Source organism: Diaporthe citri, assembly GCF_014595645.1.
Source record: "Diaporthe citri strain NFHF-8-4 chromosome Unknown scaffold_1, whole genome shotgun sequence".
Lineage (NCBI taxonomy): Eukaryota > Fungi > Ascomycota > Sordariomycetes > Diaporthales > Diaporthaceae > Diaporthe > Diaporthe citri.
The window spans coordinates 8,630,117-8,647,861 of NW_025064846.1; the positions used below are offsets into that span (position 1 = coordinate 8,630,117).

Below are 17,745 nucleotides of genomic sequence, written 5' to 3' on the forward strand. Positions count from 1 at the left end.
CCCTAGCTCAAGTAGTAAACGCTTAGTCTCTATCAGTTCGCGGGTGTCATTGACGAACACGCCTGCCGTGGCTCTCAGTCCGTCCCGCGCCGGGTCAGACGAGAACCTGCCAGCTCGCGAGCCACCGCAAGATGGTGCCTGGCCGAGCATGCCAGATGCGCGTCAGCACAACAGACACCCATCGTCCAAGTGATCAACCTCCCCCATCCTTCCGACGGCTATTACATGGCTTTTTGCGGGGACACCATCCACGAGAGAATGTGTGGAGAGAGGGTGAGAGACAAAGAGACAGAGACAGACACGCCTCTCGCCCGGAGGGCTCTCCGTCGGCAGGCATTCCATCCCATACCCCAGGTTTGGAAGGCCATCGTCAGGAACGGCGCCAAGCGGGCCTATCGGCCTTGGCCACATGAGAGAAGGCCTGGGGAACACCGCATAAAATAGTCCCCTGGGGAGCCGAACCTTCGCTTGTTTGACGTTTCCTGCTTGGCCCGCTAGCCCCCGCCCTGCGGTGCGGCGCACCTTTATCTTGCTTGTCCCTCGAGACAAGCAAGACAAGACGGCCAGCCACGAGACAAGCCCCGCGCGCTGACAACTTGGGCGGACGGTTTCACCCGGCTAGTATGCCCAGTCCCGCCATAGTCTAATGTTGTATATGTCATCGTGGTATATGCTATCGCTATCGCCATCTATCTGTCATGGGAGCACACGGAGAGTCATGCTCACCTCGCGGCCACGGGGTCATCCTTGCCGTAGATCGCTCAGCCGGGGAGCACACAGTACTACGTAGAGACCTCGATCGTGCGCCGGCGGGTTGGCGGGTGTTCATCTGGGGAGGGTTGCAAGGCAATTTTCTATAATGTACTTCTAGCTTTCGCCTCACCTGCAGCCAAGTCCAACGTTGAAGTCTATGTACCAAAACTTGCAGCTTTGTAGGCCCCAACTCTATGGGGACTCCGGCTCCCAGAGCCACATGCTCGAATGCATCAGCTCGCATGGGTTACAGAAGCTGGCGCATGATTCCACGTATTCCATATCTCGGCATGACGTGCAGGAACAAAAGCAGGAAAGACGTTGCCTTCGTGCAGAAACCTGGTTCGTAGTACTACGGAGTACCTTGGAAGTCACATTTCGGGACCAGGGATATCATACAGCGAGAGAGCTTGGCCTATACCGCCTTTTCAATGGCTGTTATCTCCCAATATTACTCTGCACAGTCCGTAGCTCCATGCCAACCCCGGCGACAACAACCCTCCCTTCACCAAGCTGCTCAAGGTCCCCACAGTCGGCCACGGCGCTGTAGCCGTCGCCCACCAGCAACATCCGTCCCATGGCGCCCCCGTCCCCGACCGCCGCCACCCAGGACCTGACCCTCTGGTCGTTGCTGGCGGTGCACAGCCTCACCCGGCACGAGCCCACGGGCCCGGCGGCCTCCACCCCGGCGATGCAGAGGCCTGTGATGGCGGCGGCGTGCGCGCCGCTTACCAGGGACCGCGACGTGATCCTGAAGTCCCCACCTGCCGCCCGGTCCAGGCGGACGTGCCCGATGGCGTTGTCGTCGCCGCCGGTAAACACGGCGTAGGAGGGCGGGGAGGACGTCGCATTGTGGGGGAGTGCCCTCAGGTCGATGGCCTTGATGCCGCTCTGGTGCAACCGCTGCGCCTCGACCAGCTCGTGCTCGGCCGGTGCGGATAGCCCAGGTGTCGTCGGCATAGTACCCTTCGCCTTCCAGAGGGCAAGATGCCCATCCGTAGACGCCGTCAGGACATGCAAGTTCCATCGCTCGTCGGACTCTGGTTGGACGCTGAGATGCCGGATCTGCATCAGGCAGGCGCCCGTGTACCGGCCCTGGGCCAGGAGTGTGAAGCCCTCGTCCCTGGAGTACCAATATGTCTTGAGTGTCGAGTTGGACAAGACCAGTGACAGGCAGAGGACCTCTTCACCCTTGTCCTCCGCCTCACGAACGGGGTTCATGAGCTGCACGTCGAAGCTCATTATCCGCAGGTCTCCGTCGCGCGTCTTGTCAGGGTAGACCCCCTCACATACCACCGCGATGCCATCGTATGCCGAGCGCCCAAGCCACGCGACCCGCCAGACAAAAAGCTCCTCGCCCCCGCTGCTGCTGACCAGATAGTTCCCGCCGGCCCACCGCAGGCACTGGATGCCGGCCGTGTGCCTCTCCACGACGGCGAGGCAGCTCAGGCCTGCCCCTTTCTCTGCGCCTCCGCCGCCCTGGCCGTCGCCGTGGACCCGCCATATCCGGATGTTGGTGTCCTCCCCGCCCGTCGCGAGGAACCCACCCTGCGCCGACGTCGCCGCGGCCTTGATCTCCCTCCCGTGGCCGCCCGGCTTGAGCGAGCGCTTCGTCACACCGTCTTGCGAGTAGACGCAGGTGCGCGACGCCTTTGTCCAGATGAAGGAGAGCCTCCCCGGTGAGGCCGGGTCGACGTGGTAGGTGAAGGCGCGGTGCCCGCCGCCGCACTCGACGCTGGCGAGCTCCTGCTGCGTCGTCTCGTTCCAGACGACGAACTCCCTGCTGCGGAAGCCGCAGAGGATGAGGTGTGGCTTCGAGCCCGGGTCGGCGGTCGTGGTGGTGAAGAAGCCGCTTTCGATGATGGGTCCCAGCGGCGGGATGGCCTCGTGGCGGAGGTGGAGGGGGACGGCGTCGTCAGACCCGCAGGCCTGCGTGCCCGTCTCGTAGATCCTGTAGCGGCCATCACGGGAAGTCGTCAAGAAGTAGGGACAGGGCAGGCCAGGCTTCGCAGGTAAAGGGACGATGCCGGAGACTGCGTCTTTCGAGCCAGGGCGGCTGGCGTGTGCGACTTGTCTGAAGCCTCCTCCGCTTTGATCCAGCCTATGCAGTGAGAGTGCACCGATGCGAGATCCAAATATTAGAATATCTTGGCAGGTACCGGCTGCCGTCGGTATGAAGCCCTTCTCTAGCTCTATGGAAGCTTCGTGCAGAACAACGTCTTCAGTGGCAGGATCCAACAACACTAGTCTTACTTCTGGGCTCCCCATAGTCGTCGCAATGATGGGAACCTGACCGGGCACTGCCTCGCAGAACCCAAGCCCACGAAAATCTTCCAGGGGGAGAATAAAGATTTGCGCTATTTTCCTCGGCAGTTTCACCACCGGCCGAATGATGTCGTTGCCATAGATGTAAAGCTGTCCACTGGGAGATCCGATGAGAGTCACGTCCGGGCCTGCGCTGCGGACGATCTGGTATTTCCGTAGGTCATCCCGTATTGTTTTTGGCACCGAGACTTCCTTCCAAGACACTCCAGATGCATCCATGGAGCCAGTCAGGATGCGCCCCGATGCTGTTGTCGCAACGACAGACTTTTCCGACAGCAGTCCGTACATTTGAAGTGGTTCGCTCTCTGCAAGACCGCTGTCCGCCGGTTGATGAGCGGGCGAGTCCATCTTGTCGGCCGAGTGCGTGCTCGAGAGTGTCAGGGGGTCAGTATTCAACACAGAAGAGCCTGCATCCCCTCCAGACCGTGCTAGACTCTCCTCAATGAGCTGGATTTTGCCATCGCTGCCGCCTGTGGCAAGAAGTTCTTTTCCTGGTGACGACGGCGCTGGGAAATGCAGAGCGCTCGACCAGATATGTTTTCCATCGTGATGGTGGAATGTCGCCTCGTGGGTGAGACTGGCCGTCAGAGCTGTGTTGTGTTCACTTGATGTTGTGATCCCGCTCATCCCATTAAATTCTAGCCTCCACTTCTGCGCAGTGGCGTCTTCGCCGAACGAATATAATGCCAAACTCTGCACTGTCTCTTCCGAAGAATATTTCACGCTCTGAGGTGAAACCCGCACGCTCCATATCCTCGAGACATGTCCCATGGCCACCGCCAGGGCCTTCGCGGAGTGATGATTCGCCATGGCCTCAAGCTCCGTCGAATTCTCCCCAAAGCCCGTCTCCCTCGCCTCGGTGAATGCGGGATCTGCCAGCCTCTTCTCCCGGCCCGAGCCCGCATCAAGAACATTCCACACCCGTATCGTCCGGTCGTCGCTGCAGCTCACCAGCAGCCGCGACACCTGCCTGGTCCTCGGGTCGATCACGACCTCGGGTGAAAAATCCACGCCGAAGATGGAGCCCTCGTGGCCGGTGAAGACGTGCAGGACCTCGACCGACGCCTCGCCGGGTTGGTCATCTTCGCCGCCGCCATCATCGGCAACACGGCACTTCCACACGATGATCTCCCCGAACACGGTCCCCGCTGCGACGAGGAGCTCGCCCCGGCGAGTCCACCTGACCTGCGCCGAGTACAGGATCGGCCGGGACGGGGGCGACCTCAGCCTCCCGAAGCGCCAGCCGCCGCCCGAAGGGCCTCCGGTGCGCAGCAGTGGTATGACCTCGTTGTGCGCCGTCACGACCGCGGCCAGCCCGGGGTCGCAAGGAGAAACGGCGCCGTGGTAGATCCAGTCCGGCGCCCGCAGCACATTCCGGTCTGGCACGGCGTGATGTTCTGCAGCACAGCGGCCCCCGTCGTCTTCCTCATCACGGACCAGGTCCGCGAGCATAGACGCCGGCAGGACCGTCACGAGCGGGCCTCCCCAGACGAGCACATCCCTCGACGATGCCTCGCCGGCGGGGGATGACGAGATGCCCTGGATAGGCTGCGCGGCAAAGACGCGCACCGAGGCGCGCAGCTGCTGGGTCTCGGCATCGTATGTTTTCAGGTGGGTGTCTTCGCCTGAGAGGACGTAGGCTGGTCCGCTGCTGCTGCTGCTGGCGCCCGACCACCTGGAGAATGCTAGCGCGGTGATGGGGCAGTGGACGTGTTCCCGTTGGAGACGGGGGGTAACATGGCGGTTCATGTCGAAGTGGTGGGTGGGTTAGTTTTTGAGAAAAATTGCGGGCGGGCGAGTCAAAATTCGGCGGCCCCCAAAGATTTTGGGCCGTGGCCGCGTCGAATTCAGCAAAGTGACGAGACGGACATCAGAACGCGATCATCCTGCATTTTCATTTTGCAGAACATGTTTTCATACGCTCCAACACCTATTGTCGTTCTCTGATGCTGGCTTATCCAACAACTCACTCTAGGTTTGCGAGCCGCTTGTTGGTGTGAACTCAGCGACGTCGTCTCAATTGCACGGCTACACTACATGTCACAATTTTTGGGGAAGTTCGTCTTCTTTCTAATATGTATGATTTCATTTCCTCCCGGTAGTTTAGCGGGTATCATGTCCAGTAGCACTAGCAGTCTACCTGACCCATATCGTAATATTCCTCCCTCGGCCAACCCGAGGAAATAGTCGTGTTACAGCCCAACATTGCCCCATTCACCAGGGCCCGGAACGCCTTACATGCAAGGAGAAAACCACGGATTAAGCAAAGCAAAGAGTATTTCCATCCGTCATGCTCGACGGCCAAAACGTGTTTTTGTATGTCCACGAAAGTCCAACGACCCTCACAGGTGCGAAGTTGTCAAGTCTTCAGTGGTAGTTGCTTAGGAGCGGTGCTGGTAGGGCTCGTAGGCCATATCGTTGCGACCCGTCCGTGGGTTGCCGTAGGCGGCGCCCTGGCCGAAGCCACCACCGTAGGCAGTGTTGCCATAGGTAGAGTCGTGGCCATGTCCGTAGGCGTTCTGGTGGGGCTCGCTCAGAGGCGCGTAGGCACCAGACATGGGGAGCTTCTCGGCGTCGTCGAGGTGCTTCTTGCGGCCGAAACCGCCAGACTTGCCACGGGACGAATTGTGGTCGGGGGCACAGCAGCAGATGGTGAACATCCAGAAGAAGGCGGCCGCGATGGCGAAGGCGGCTCCGATCCACACGGCGGCCAGGAACCTGGTGTTGATGGACCCGGTGACGCCGTACACCTTGGCGGTGCCCTCAACGGCACCAACCACGACGGAAGCCATGGCGGTGGCCAGGGCAGCAGCGGCACAGACTGCGACGGCAGCGAGGGCGGCGATTATGAAGGTGCAGCACGAGAAGGCACGCGAGCAGTTGGCGAAAATACCCAGGAACAGGGAGACGCCGAGGGCGATGTAGGCGATGATGAAGACGACCTCGGTCCACTTGGTGACGGTGCTGAAGGTGTTCATGGCTGTCTTGACGCTGTCAGGGATGGTGACATTCTCGCCAGAAGATCCGGCCACGGAGTCCAGCTTGGCCTGGAAGTTGGAGGTGGCGTTGGAGGCCCAGTCAAACTGTGCCTTCTCGCATGTCTTGTCGCCGGACGCAGAGATCTCGCAGTAACCCCAGAGACTGACGAGGTAGGCGTCAGCCAGGCCGAGGTCAGAAGCTGTAATGTTGGTGCCGCTGACAATGCCAGAGATTGCGGACTCAGCATCGGCAGCGGAAGTGACGCCAGCGGCGTCGGCGGCGGAGGTGGCACTCGAGATGAGGTCGGAGGAATCGCCAGAAGCACCGCCGGTGGCAGCAATGATCGAGTCGGAGAGATCACGCTGGTGGAGGCCCCTGTCGCTTAACAAGCTGGTGATAGAGGACGAGCTGATGGACAGGTCGGTGGTGTTGACCTTGAACAAGTACATGCTCTTGTCGGTAACTCCTGAGAGACCGGCGACCAGCATGGCGATCAAGCTGGCCACTGTCAGGATGAATGGCAGAGCCACGCAGAATATCCTTCCTATGTTACCCATTTTGAGAGATCCTTTTCGCTTCGGTTGTCGTTAAAAAAATCGGGTTTGGTTTATTTGGTAGTGGTAGACGTGTGGTATGACGTCGACGCTATTTGGTGGTCCGGGGGTCGAACGAGAGTCTTAAGAATGGATCACTCGAATGTGGGACCTTGGCTTGGTGATGTTTGGAAAGAAAACACCAACGACGGAATACCAAACCTATTGAGAGGTTGTCAATAAGGTTGAGAGCGAGAGTATGGGAGAGAAAAGAGCAGATGTCAGGCATAAACAGCTGGCAAAGGGGGATGATGCAGATAAATAAAGACTGGCTGCAAGGGCCTGGCGGTGTTGGCTGGGGCTGGGCACACCAAGGCTAGGCACAACAGGCCAGGCCCGGTGGGATGTGGGATGTGGGCAGCGGGCAGCAGGGGCTGGGGGTGCGCAGCCAACGGTGCCTTCAACGTCACCCCTGCCAGGTACGGGGTCTCCAAGCCTGGCTGGCCCACTTTTCTCAGCTGTGGTTGTCTGGCTTGTTGCCGCAGCAAGAAAAAGATTTGCTGCCCAGCCGAAGATCGCTTTGTGATTGTGAATTGCCAGTGGCGCAGTAGCGGAGGGGCCTGAGGGCGACGGCCGCCTCTGCTTCGCCGGTGTTGCTGCTGGCTGCTGCTACTGGCGACCGGCGTGAGGGACGAGGGACGCGCAGCTGGGGGCTCCCTGACGACAACAGACAGGCCGGCAACCGTGGTTGCTCTGTTTCCTTTGCATCTCTCGGTGACGAAAAGCTTGGCTGTCGATGCGTTGTCTGCAGGTTCTGCTCCGCATGTCTTGCTGGTGCCCGCGAGATCCCATCAGCTGGGTCATGTTTTGTGGGGTGGATGACATCGCGAATCCGGTTGAGCAACTCATCCTTCTTCACCTTCTGTTACTGCCTCGACTGCCTAGCATCGTTGGGCCTTCTACAGAGCGGCCGCTTCATCGCGTTCACATCAGACACACCTCACCATCCGCTGCGACAGGCCCGGGCCAGCGTGGCCTGCAGCTGGACAGACAGCCAAATTCATGCACGGAATGCCTGCACAGGTCCTGGACTCGTCACCATGGTTGTCTATGGCTGCACGTTGGTTGCGGGGCGTTGTCCATGTGGACGGACATAAGTTCCAGAGCGTTGGGACAAAACGTCTGCATAGTACTAAAAGCCTCACCGACCGAGCATCACAGAAGACACGACAATATGTGCAGGGCCACACAAGCCACCGACACGGTCCACTTGCTCAGCCAACCACACCACGAATCGCGAGGCTGACGCAGCACGAGCGCCGTAGGCGGAAGGCGGAGGCGGTCGTGTGAGCGAGCAAACTAAGTGCTTACCCGCCGACCAATGTCACTCTGTGCCGGCACTTTGGTCCCTTGATCGCCTTGCTGTGCTAGGCCTGCCAGCCTGGGCGGAAATCTAGTTTTTTGCCTGAAACCACTAGACACTTGGTTCTACCACACGTTGTACACCAGGCAAAGGATGAGGTCACCGCAATGCCGCTCTGCTATTGCAAGGGATAAGGGCGGGTGCGGCAGCACAGAGGGATCAGCCTTGATCGGCAGGTTAACTGGCCCCAGGCAAAAACAGGCCGTCATGAGCCACGGGCGATTGAAATACGAGCTCGTCCCTCGTCCTCCTGATGTGCAGCGATGCCAGATGACGATTTGCTTGCACGGCCGTCTCGTCCTGTCTCGTCTGTTCCTCAGCATTATTGGAATCGTCAATGTCTTATTAGTGTAGGGAGAAAACCGTGTGCAGGCCCCGCGGCGTCTGAAGGGCAGCCTCGCCTGACTCGTTTCATCAACATAAGAGGGGCACCACGCAATTCCAACCCGCCACATTACGACAGCGTCCCCATTTGATACAGGCACGAGCCGAAGGCTGTGCAGGCCTAGCAAGGCCTAGGAGGAAAAAAGCCAAGGGGAAGCTCGGACCACCCCACCCAACCCCGGGGGTGCGCCAGACCCTGGGAACATTTTAGCTCGTGGGGCCTCCCTCTCGGCACGCCTAATAATAGTACACGACCTACAGTAGCAAGTTGTCTGGTAGTCCGAATGCTTATGAAATCATAACGCCGTTGAGGCTGTGTGTGTACTCCGAGATTGATCTTGCCTCCCGAGCCATTCAGGTTGATAGCAGGCCCGATACCTCGGCCGGCCGGAGCGACGGCAAACACGGCCTGAGACTGGCCACCTGCTTCTTCGGCCCTCCAGCCGCGGTGCCGAATGTTCACATCACACCCTTTCCACCCCCTCTTCCCGGGTGCCGAGGGAACGAAACGATGCCTTGCCTCGCGTCGGCCGCATGATTTTTTGGCGAGCGACCTCGCAGCCCCGAGACAGGCTTGGCCGCGTCCCTTGGCCCCAGACACGGACTGCTCGCTTCAGGTTCAGTCTCGTCTCGACGAATCCACCCGCCCGGCACGAATCGTTTTGCTGGGTCCGCTGACTCGGGAAGCAGAGTTCGTATGACATTGTGTAATGACCTACATTTGCAGTCTAGTTCCAGATGCTCTTCCTTTTGACGGTTTGTTGCACCTGGATGTACAATCACCCCTTCCGTAGGACTAGCAGTAAATCTGGAATGAGTATGAGGTCAGAATATGACCGTGCTAAATTCACGGAGGTGTGAGTGTAATGTCTTCAGCAACAGCTGCTATGCCCTTCACAGAAAGCACATCTTTGGGAGACGTCTTGCTTTTGGCATCTTCAGCATACAATTGCGCCTTGCTGCACTCACAAGTTGCATGGAACGAAGCTGAGAGCCGTTGCAGTCGCTTTTTAACGGTACGTTCCTGTGAACCGGAGAAGGACTGGTATACAATAGTGGCTGCACCTTCTGTGCTCTGTGTGTCGAAGTGAGTCTGCCCAGTCAACTCATGCAGTTTGTTACTGCATTCGTAATTCGAGGGTAACATCGCCATCCTGCAGGTAAATAGGGCAACTCCCTAGTCTTTCCCAGGTTGCAGTAGTGACTGCTGCAGTGAGAGATGAAGAACCTCGTTCTGGACTTTTGTTGTGCGCGAACCACATGTGATCTTTCGCCGCACATCCTCCTCACCAGCACCACCGATGATGGTTGATGGGATGGTCACCTTGCCAGTCACGTCCTGCCATGCCCTCAACAATGCGAGCTGCTTTATTCAATTCAATCCCGGACCAGCGATTCTGACGGTCACAGTGCTTTTCAGGTAAGTCACATGCCGAGGTGAGCTGCTGCAACAGCCAAGCAGCTATCATTGTCGTTGTAATTAATCCATGGAAGGAATGGAAGTCCCTGGAGTTCCCGTCTGCTTTCCACGACCATCCTCACTCAGTATTTATGCTGAAACACTCAAGGAACTTCGCCGGACATGAGCACCGCTATCAGGGTACATTCGCTGCCGTTCCACGACCATGACGGAAACACGTCGATAATGGTTTTCTGGGCGCCCACCAACCAGCCTCTCCCACCACTGTACAGTTTTGTAATTTACATCACATCACCACAAAACACGTCGCCGGAGACCTTTGGCGCGGTTGAGCTCCTTCAGGCTATAAGCATGTCCTGCTATGCACCCGAAACAACTGGCTACCGGCTCGATATTTATTTTCAGTCAGGGGCATCAGTGGAGGAGTGCGAGAGGCACTACCAAGCCCAGAAGGCCGCGCGAGGGACCTTCATCCACCAGCTCAAGGAGATCCGGAATAGGGAATGCAGGCGTGAGGCAGACGACACTCGCCAAGGGAAAAAGCGGCTCCCGGGGCTCGTCCCCTCATACATACGGCCGCCGTCGTTCTGCTACCACGACATGCTCTTCATCATCAACAGCCCAACGGGCTGGCACATTCGAGCCACATCGATCCATTGCTCCTCGCCATGGCCCAGTCTGAATCCCAGAGTTGTTGGGGTTTGTACCAACAGACAGCTTACAGTGACAGTGGCTTCGGCCACATTGTGTTTTTCTTAAATCAAAAGCTTATAATACATATTAATATAAATAAAAAGAAATTAAGGTTTTAATTAAGATTATATTTATAAGATTATTACATTTTATAAAATTTATATTTATTTTTATTATATAATTAATTACTTAATTATTAATTTTACATTAACTACTTATATTAATAATTTTAATTTATAGCAATATTAAAAGCAATTTTTATTAACTTTATTTATATAATTTTTATTAACTTTATTTATATAATTATTTATTTTAAGGTTATTATTATATTCTTAATTATAAGTTATAATTATATTTAAAACTTATTATTATTAACACTAGATTGTTTTTTAATGCTAGTTGTTTAAGCGTTTATTGCTATAGAAAGGGACTGGATGCATATTGCTTAAGAAGCATATGTATATAGATTAAAATCGAGACAACTTACAGTGACAGTTGGTTGGGTCCAAATTCTAATTTTGGATTGGACCAACATGGCTCATTCACAACACTTCCCTCACAAACTGGGGGTTAATCAGATTCCGACCTTCTGAACGTGTCCAATTGGCTGCCTTCCAGTCTTGTTCTCCGCATTCTCTCCTTCTCTGCAAGCCTCTTGCACTGCTCTATTTCCTGGCCACGGTTCTGCTGTCAACATCTCCTTTGACGAGGTACGACAACCATGATTGGCGAAGACGATCAAGGAGGGGGTATGGGTATTTGCAGATGGCAGGGTTGTCGACATGTCCAACCAGTCTTTTGAGTCATCATAACAGTCAGTGCCAGTCATACCATCATATGACGATAGTTATAGACTTTTGTACTGAAGTGTTTCCTCGACTTCTCTTTTCCGGCATTTCAAGTCGTTGTGTCCCCACGGCGAAACCATTTTATGGTGTACCGGCCTGGAAACACTTGTATAATTCAATACCCTCGCAGCGTGGAATAATACCATCTCACACAACAACAGAGTCTTATTCTCGGAGAAAATATATGATGATCACAATGCGGCGCATAGCTGAATCACAGCTTTGGTCCAGGTGGAATCACATGTGCATATGGTTCCAGATCATGCCGTATTTAGCCAGCGGCCATGAGTTTGATCGACCACCTCCGTATTTGACGGAGCTTACCTGGACTCGCTTCAATGAAACAATTCACTTTCAGCTTGTACTCGACCGATCAGCTCAGAAATGGCATGCTGGCGGAATACTTCATAAGATATTCACCCTAGGGCGGCTGCTGTAGTAGCGCACGGGCCACAATGCGAAGAATGAAATAGTGGCCCGTGCGTTAGAGACGTGCTTCCTACGGCCAAGCCATCGAGGGTATGACCCTGGGCTTCAGTGAAGCCTGGACGGACCTAGCAGCCTCGTCAGGCGCGCTCTGGATCTTCGTTGATCGTTCGTCCTGGCAAATCTTCATGTTCAGAATTTAACTCGTACACTAGAGACTGACATGTGTCATGGATGACATCTCTGTCAATAGTCTAGGATTGGAATAGCCCAAACGCCCACGTTGATCCCTGGCGCTATTTTGCCATCTGGTCGGGCAAGAAAGTCAGCGAGTGCCTCGCGGACATCCAGTCTACAGCCCACGGTCACACCCACCAGATTCTGAAAGCGCACGACACATCTTGACCTTGCAGAGTCAAACTTCCCCATGTCGATCGATCTCAACTGGGAGACCCTCACTACCGGCCCCGATGGCGAAGCGCTCGCCCACAGCATTCGTGACTTCATCCACACCAAGTTCCAGTCGGTCCCGCTACCTCGCTTCATCAAGTCCGTTACAGTTCACGACTTCGAGTTCGGCACCACGCCGCCCGAGCTTGAGCTCAAGGACATCACGGACCCACTTCCCGACTTCTACGAGGAGAACCTTGCGGCGGATGACGAGGACTCCGACTCCGACGACGAGGATGACGGGCGGCATTTCGACCATGACCTCGGGTGTGAGGGCACCGGCGTCCCTGAGGAGCTCATAGCGGCCTCTGAGAAGAGACGCAGGAACGGCCAGGGGCCGAGGCTGACGGCGATACCGCCGCACATTAGCACGGCGGGCTTAGCAGGTTCGCCGTTCAGGGGCGGTCCCCTGGCGCCGTTGCAGGATCTGGGAAGCCCGTTCCTGGGCACGTCGACGCCGGGTATACCGGGCGGGACGTCAAATCTCAGCTACTTTCACTCCCATCTCATGGGCGGGCCGTCCGGGACTCAGACGCCGCTGGCTGCGGTGGCGGGGGCACATCTCGGCAACAACAGCCACCACCACCACAATCATCCTTGGACACCCGAAGCCGGTGGTACTAGCCCCCTATCAACGATATATACAGCACCGTTTGCAGAATCGATGGCCAGACAGCGATCAGTCGACGGCCGTGCATCAAGTCACAGCAGGAACCCCAGCCAGAGCTCAGGCTCAGGGGCGGACTCTCACAACACTATCAGCGGCCTGACGCCAATGCACCCAAGCAACACAGCCCTGCGAGAGAAGTCGAGCGTGTCTACCTTTGCGCCGACTTCCTCCGCGGGAACGTCGAGGCCGCCTACACGAGACAACACGAATGCATCCGCATCTATGCTCGCCGGGTCCGCAATCACAGAGGACGAGGAGCAACAGGACGACCAGGACCACAAGGACCATCGCCGGTTCCGCGAGCCGAGGACTGAGGACATCCAGGCCGTTTTCCGGATCAAGTACTCGGGCGACGTGAAGCTCTTGCTCACCGCGGACATACTGCTCGACTACCCCATGCCGAGTTTCGTAGGCATACCGCTACGGCTGAGCATCACGGGCGTGTCGTTCGACGGGGTCGGGGTCGTCGCACACATCAGGAAGAGGGTGCACTTCTGCTTCCTGAGCCCGGAGGACGCGCTAGCTGCTGTTGGGAGTGATGGGGGTGGGCAGGCTGAGGATGTGCCTGAAGGGGCTGGGCCGTCTAATACACGGCCAGGGAAGATGGGCGGTCTGCTCCAGGAGATCAGGGTGGAGAGCGAGATTGGGCAGAGGGAAGGGGGCAAGCAAAGCCTCAAGAACGTGGGCAAGGTGGAGCGCTTCGTGCTGGAACAGGTACGGCGCATATTTGAGGAGGAATTTGTCTATCCCAGTTTCTGGACGTTTCTCGTATAGCGTGGCTCACGGCCTCGAAATGAGAAATGTCACAAACAAAGCATCCCAGGGTCGCCTTCTTCCAATAACACGCACGGCTCTTGCTCATGCCCGCTCCCAGAAATGCGTCACTCCTCGTACCTGACTAACCACCTCTCTCTCATGTTAATGTAGACTTGAACCCCTGATAAGCCGAGTTGATGTCCAGCTCCAGCTCCCTCGCCTGCGCCTCGCTCAGTTCCTCGGTCGCCTTCATCTGGTTCAGCGTGATGAGCCAGTTCACAATCTTGCCCCGGTTCTCAAAGTCCCTGTCGGTCACCTTGTTCACCGACTGGATGACGTCCGTCAGAAGCGGGTGCAGCTGGTCCTTCGCCAGCAGGCCCAGCCGCAGCGCGTCCAGGAAGGTGATGAAGTCCTGCGTGGCCTCGAGGATGAGAGCGCCGCTGGTGTTGCCGCCGGCTGGAGCGGGCGCGGAGCCCGAGGACGCTGTCACGGCCGTGGACGGCATGCCGACGCGGATGCGCTCCGTTGCGCGCGGGACTTCGAGCTGTTGTCGGCTGTCAGATCTGTCTTTGGGTTTGCCCCTCCTCCTGACACTTCCATGTTCCTCAAGGCCCTAAGTAAATGTGAACTTACATCCCATTCGGCCTTGAATTCCTCCAGCCCCACGAACGCCCTTGCGACAGCTTCATCGGCCAGGATCGACTTGTACTGCTTCAGCGACCTCTCGCAGATCTCAGTATACTCTGCCTCTGGTATGGCATCTTTGAGGAATGCCTTCTCTAGCTCATCGAGAGTGATTATGATACTGAAGATCTCGGCGAGTGAGTCCTGTAGGTCTCGCTCCGCGCGAGTGTCTGCGAGTTTCACTTCCTGCGGATATGATGTTAGCGACGCTCATACTGTGGAGCTTCGGGACGACGTGCCTCATCCAGGTTTATTGTTGCCGACAATGCTGTATTTGGGACGTAGCTGTGGGGCGTAGGCGCATATGCTTGCCTTGGCATCATCTTATCGTCGACAATAGGAGGTGAGATGTAAAGACCATGTTGACGGTGAGAAAGAGCCACATGATGTGTGAGAAGGCTCATCCACCTGCTCAAGGGCTCTTAGGCTTCCACGATTGTGCCCAGGATCGGCCTCAGGGTCTCAAGCTGCGGGTTAGACCCTGGCAGGGGTGGGGGTTAGTTCCAGCCGGGGTCACTACAAGATAACGATAAGCCTGGAAATTTTCGAGAATTGAGGTCGCATTCTGCCGCTTCAGGAACTTTTCGATAGCCCCCAAACACCAGCCTGCGAACTTGCGCTTCTCCTTGCCATTGAGCACATTCGCCCGCAAAAATGGCACCCACAAAGAAGAACGCAAAGGCGACCAGGAAGTTTGAAAAGAAGCACCTCAAAGGTGTCATCGATAAGCGCAAGGAGGACTCAAAAGTCAAGAAGCGAATCCAGGCAAAGAGCAAGAAGCAGACAAAGCACTCCAAGGACGATGAATTCTTCAAGGGCCCCAAGGATGCCTCCAAGGATTCCAGCGACAAGAAGAAGCCAGGCGCCACCGTCAGCAGCATGAGCGTCGACGACTTCTTCAGCGGCGGCTTCGAGATTCTCGACAAGGGCAAGGATACCAAGAAGGCTGGCAAGCTGGGAAAGAGGAAGCGAGGTGGCAGCAAGCAGACGACTCCTCCGAAGACGGCAGCGATGCAGAAGCACCGGCATCTGCTGATGATAGCGACGCTGAGTCAGGCGAGGACAATGTTGGCATCGGCAAAGAGGACATGGACGCGTTGGCCAAGGACGACCCGGAATTCTACAAATACCTGCAGGAGAACGACCCCGAGGCACTGGAGTTTGACGAAAACGTGGACATGGCCGAGATCGACGAGCTGAGTTCCGGAGAAGAGGAAGACCGACCGAAGAAGAAGCAGAAGAAGGGCAAGAAGGCGGCCGACGAGGAGTCAGACGACGAGTTCTCGCAGCACAACGAGCTTACAAAGACGATGATTGCAAAATGGAAAGCATTAATAGAAGAGAAGAACTCCCTCCGGGCGGCGAGGCAAGTAGTCTTGGCTTTCCGAAGTGCTGCGCATCTCAACGAGGACGACGACGAAAACAAGCAAAAGTACTCCATCACAAGTCCAGAGGTCTTCCATGACATCCTCATGGTTGCTCTGAAGCAGATCCCAGACGTGTTGCAACATCACGTTCCTGTCAAGGAGACGGCAGGTGGCAAGGTGTATGTCCCAACCGACTCGAAGAAGTTCAAGACGCTCTCGATACTCGTCAAGAGCTACACGGCATCCGTCCTTCACCTGCTCGGAACCCTCTCGGATGAAGCCACCCTCAAACTCACACTCTCCGCCTTGACACCATTACTACCCTACCTCCTGTCTTTCCGCAAAGTCTTGAAAAATCTCATCAAGACTGTGGTGCACTTCTGGTCGCAGACTTCCAGCAGGGAAGCCACTAGAATCACGGCATTCTTGGTTATGAGAAGGCTGGTGGTCATCGGCGACAAGGGTATCCGCGAGGCAGTCCTCAAGGTCGCATACCAGGGCCTGATCCAGGGCAGCCGGGCGACGAACCCCAATACCATACAAGGCATCAACCTGATGAAGAACTCTGCGGCTGAGCTCTGGGGCATTGACCAGAGTATTGGGTACACAACTGCGTTCACATTCATCCGTCAACTCGCCATCCATCTGCGCAACAGCATCACTCACAACCAGAACGAGTCATACAAGGCTGTCTACAACTGGCAATATGTGCACTCGCTAGACTTTTGGTCCTGTGTGCTGGCTGAGCACTGCAGTATGCTGAAGGAGGCCGAGCATGGCAAAGAGAGCCAGTTGAAACTGCTCATCTACCCGCTCGTCCAAGTTACGCTCGGCGCCATGCGCTTGATCCCCACGGCAACCTACTTCCCCCTGCGATTCCAGCTCATCCGCTCCCTCCTGCGACTCTGTCGTGCCACGGGCACATACATCCCGCTGGCTTCAGCCCTGATCGAGGTCTTGAACTCTGCGGAGATGAAGAAGCCTCCAAAAGCCACGACCCTCAAGGCGCTGGACTTCAGCGTCCAGTACAAAGCGCCCAAGTCATACCTGCGCACTCGCGTCTACCAGGACGGTGTCGGCGAGCAGGTTGTCGAGCTTTTCTGCGAGTACTTCGCGATCTGGTCCACCAACATTGCCTTCCCTGAGTTTGCTCTGCCCGTCGTGGTCATGCTCAAGAGATGGAGCAAGGAGGCCAGGGGCAACAAGAAGGGCAACAGTGGCAACAAGAACTCCAAATTGGTGTCGCAGATCTCCCTCTTGGTGCAGAAGCTGGAGGCGAATGCCAAATTCATCGAGGAGAAACGGTCCAAGATCGACTTTGCACCCAAGAATAGGACGCAGGTGGACAAGTTCCTAAGCGGGTTTGACTGGGAGAAGACGCCGGTGGGCGCGTTTGCGGTGGGCCAGAGGAAGCAGAGAGAAGAGAAGCGGAAAATGCTCGAGGAGGCACGCAAGGAGGACGACAGGAAGAGGAAAGAGGAGGAGCAGAAGAAGATTGAGGGCAGTGATGACGATGAGGAGGCCGAGAGTGATGGAAGCGAAGGTAGTGAGGGCAGCGAGGGATCCGAAGAAGAGGAGCTTGAGGATGAGATATCAGAGGGTGAAGAGGAGACCGAGGAGGAGACCGAAGATGGGGCTGAGTGATCTCGCCGTGGGCTGGCTTTCTATCAAAACAGATTGCAGGGCGAGAGTATGTTCTAGTCAGACCGAGGCTCAGGTCTGTACAACTTTGTCGAGTTCAATACCCATACTATTTGTGTTATGGTCCAATATGCAAGGCACGAATCGTTGTACCCAAGAGGCCCAGCAGTAATGATGGGCATGGTCGCATATTCAGCCAGGATTACCGTACTGTCGCTTACCCAGAACCAATTCACATTGTCGACAGGATATTTTCGTTGCACACAAGCTCTCATCACTGTGCCACCCAACGATCATGCCGCAGACAACGGTCTGCTTCACACAAGGCTGGAAACACTGACATCACCCCGGTACTACAACCTCATCTTGTTCCACAGAATATGGCCGTCAATG

At 56.3% G+C, this 17,745-nt stretch overlaps 5 protein-coding genes across 5 annotated transcripts; 2 read left to right on the forward strand and 3 right to left on the reverse strand.

Annotated features, from left to right (window-relative positions):
* Positions 1–1,191: 1,191 nt before the first annotated feature.
* On the reverse strand, positions 1,192–4,827 carry INS49_002221 (uncharacterized protein; the record flags this gene model as incomplete). Its single annotated transcript, XM_043163035.1, has 1 exon — positions 1,192–4,827. One exon carries the CDS (start codon positions 4,825–4,827, stop codon positions 1,192–1,194), a length of 3,636 nt encoding a protein of 1,211 aa, XP_043031541.1.
* Positions 4,828–5,459: 632 nt separating this feature from the next.
* INS49_002222 (uncharacterized protein) lies at positions 5,460–6,614 on the reverse strand (the record flags this gene model as incomplete). Its single annotated transcript, XM_043163036.1, has 1 exon — positions 5,460–6,614. The coding sequence occupies one exon, from the start codon at positions 6,612–6,614 to the stop codon at positions 5,460–5,462; it is 1,155 nt and encodes a 384-aa protein (XP_043031542.1).
* Positions 6,615–12,211: 5,597 nt separating this feature from the next.
* INS49_002223 (uncharacterized protein) lies at positions 12,212–13,678 on the forward strand (the record flags this gene model as incomplete). Its single annotated transcript, XM_043163037.1, has 1 exon — positions 12,212–13,678. One exon carries the CDS (start codon positions 12,212–12,214, stop codon positions 13,676–13,678), a length of 1,467 nt encoding a protein of 488 aa, XP_043031543.1.
* A 139-nt stretch (positions 13,679–13,817) lies between these two features.
* On the reverse strand, positions 13,818–14,729 carry INS49_002224 (uncharacterized protein; the record flags this gene model as incomplete). The annotated part of the gene is made up of 3 exons (XM_043163038.1): positions 13,818–14,204; positions 14,294–14,530; positions 14,703–14,729. 3 exons carry the CDS (start codon positions 14,727–14,729, stop codon positions 13,818–13,820), a joined length of 651 nt encoding a protein of 216 aa, XP_043031544.1.
* Positions 14,730–14,998: 269 nt separating this feature from the next.
* INS49_002225 (uncharacterized protein) lies at positions 14,999–17,355 on the forward strand (the record flags this gene model as incomplete). The annotated part of the gene is made up of 2 exons (XM_043163039.1): positions 14,999–15,317; positions 15,401–17,355. 2 exons carry the CDS (start codon positions 14,999–15,001, stop codon positions 17,353–17,355), a joined length of 2,274 nt encoding a protein of 757 aa, XP_043031545.1.
* Positions 17,356–17,745: the final 390 nt, after the last annotated feature.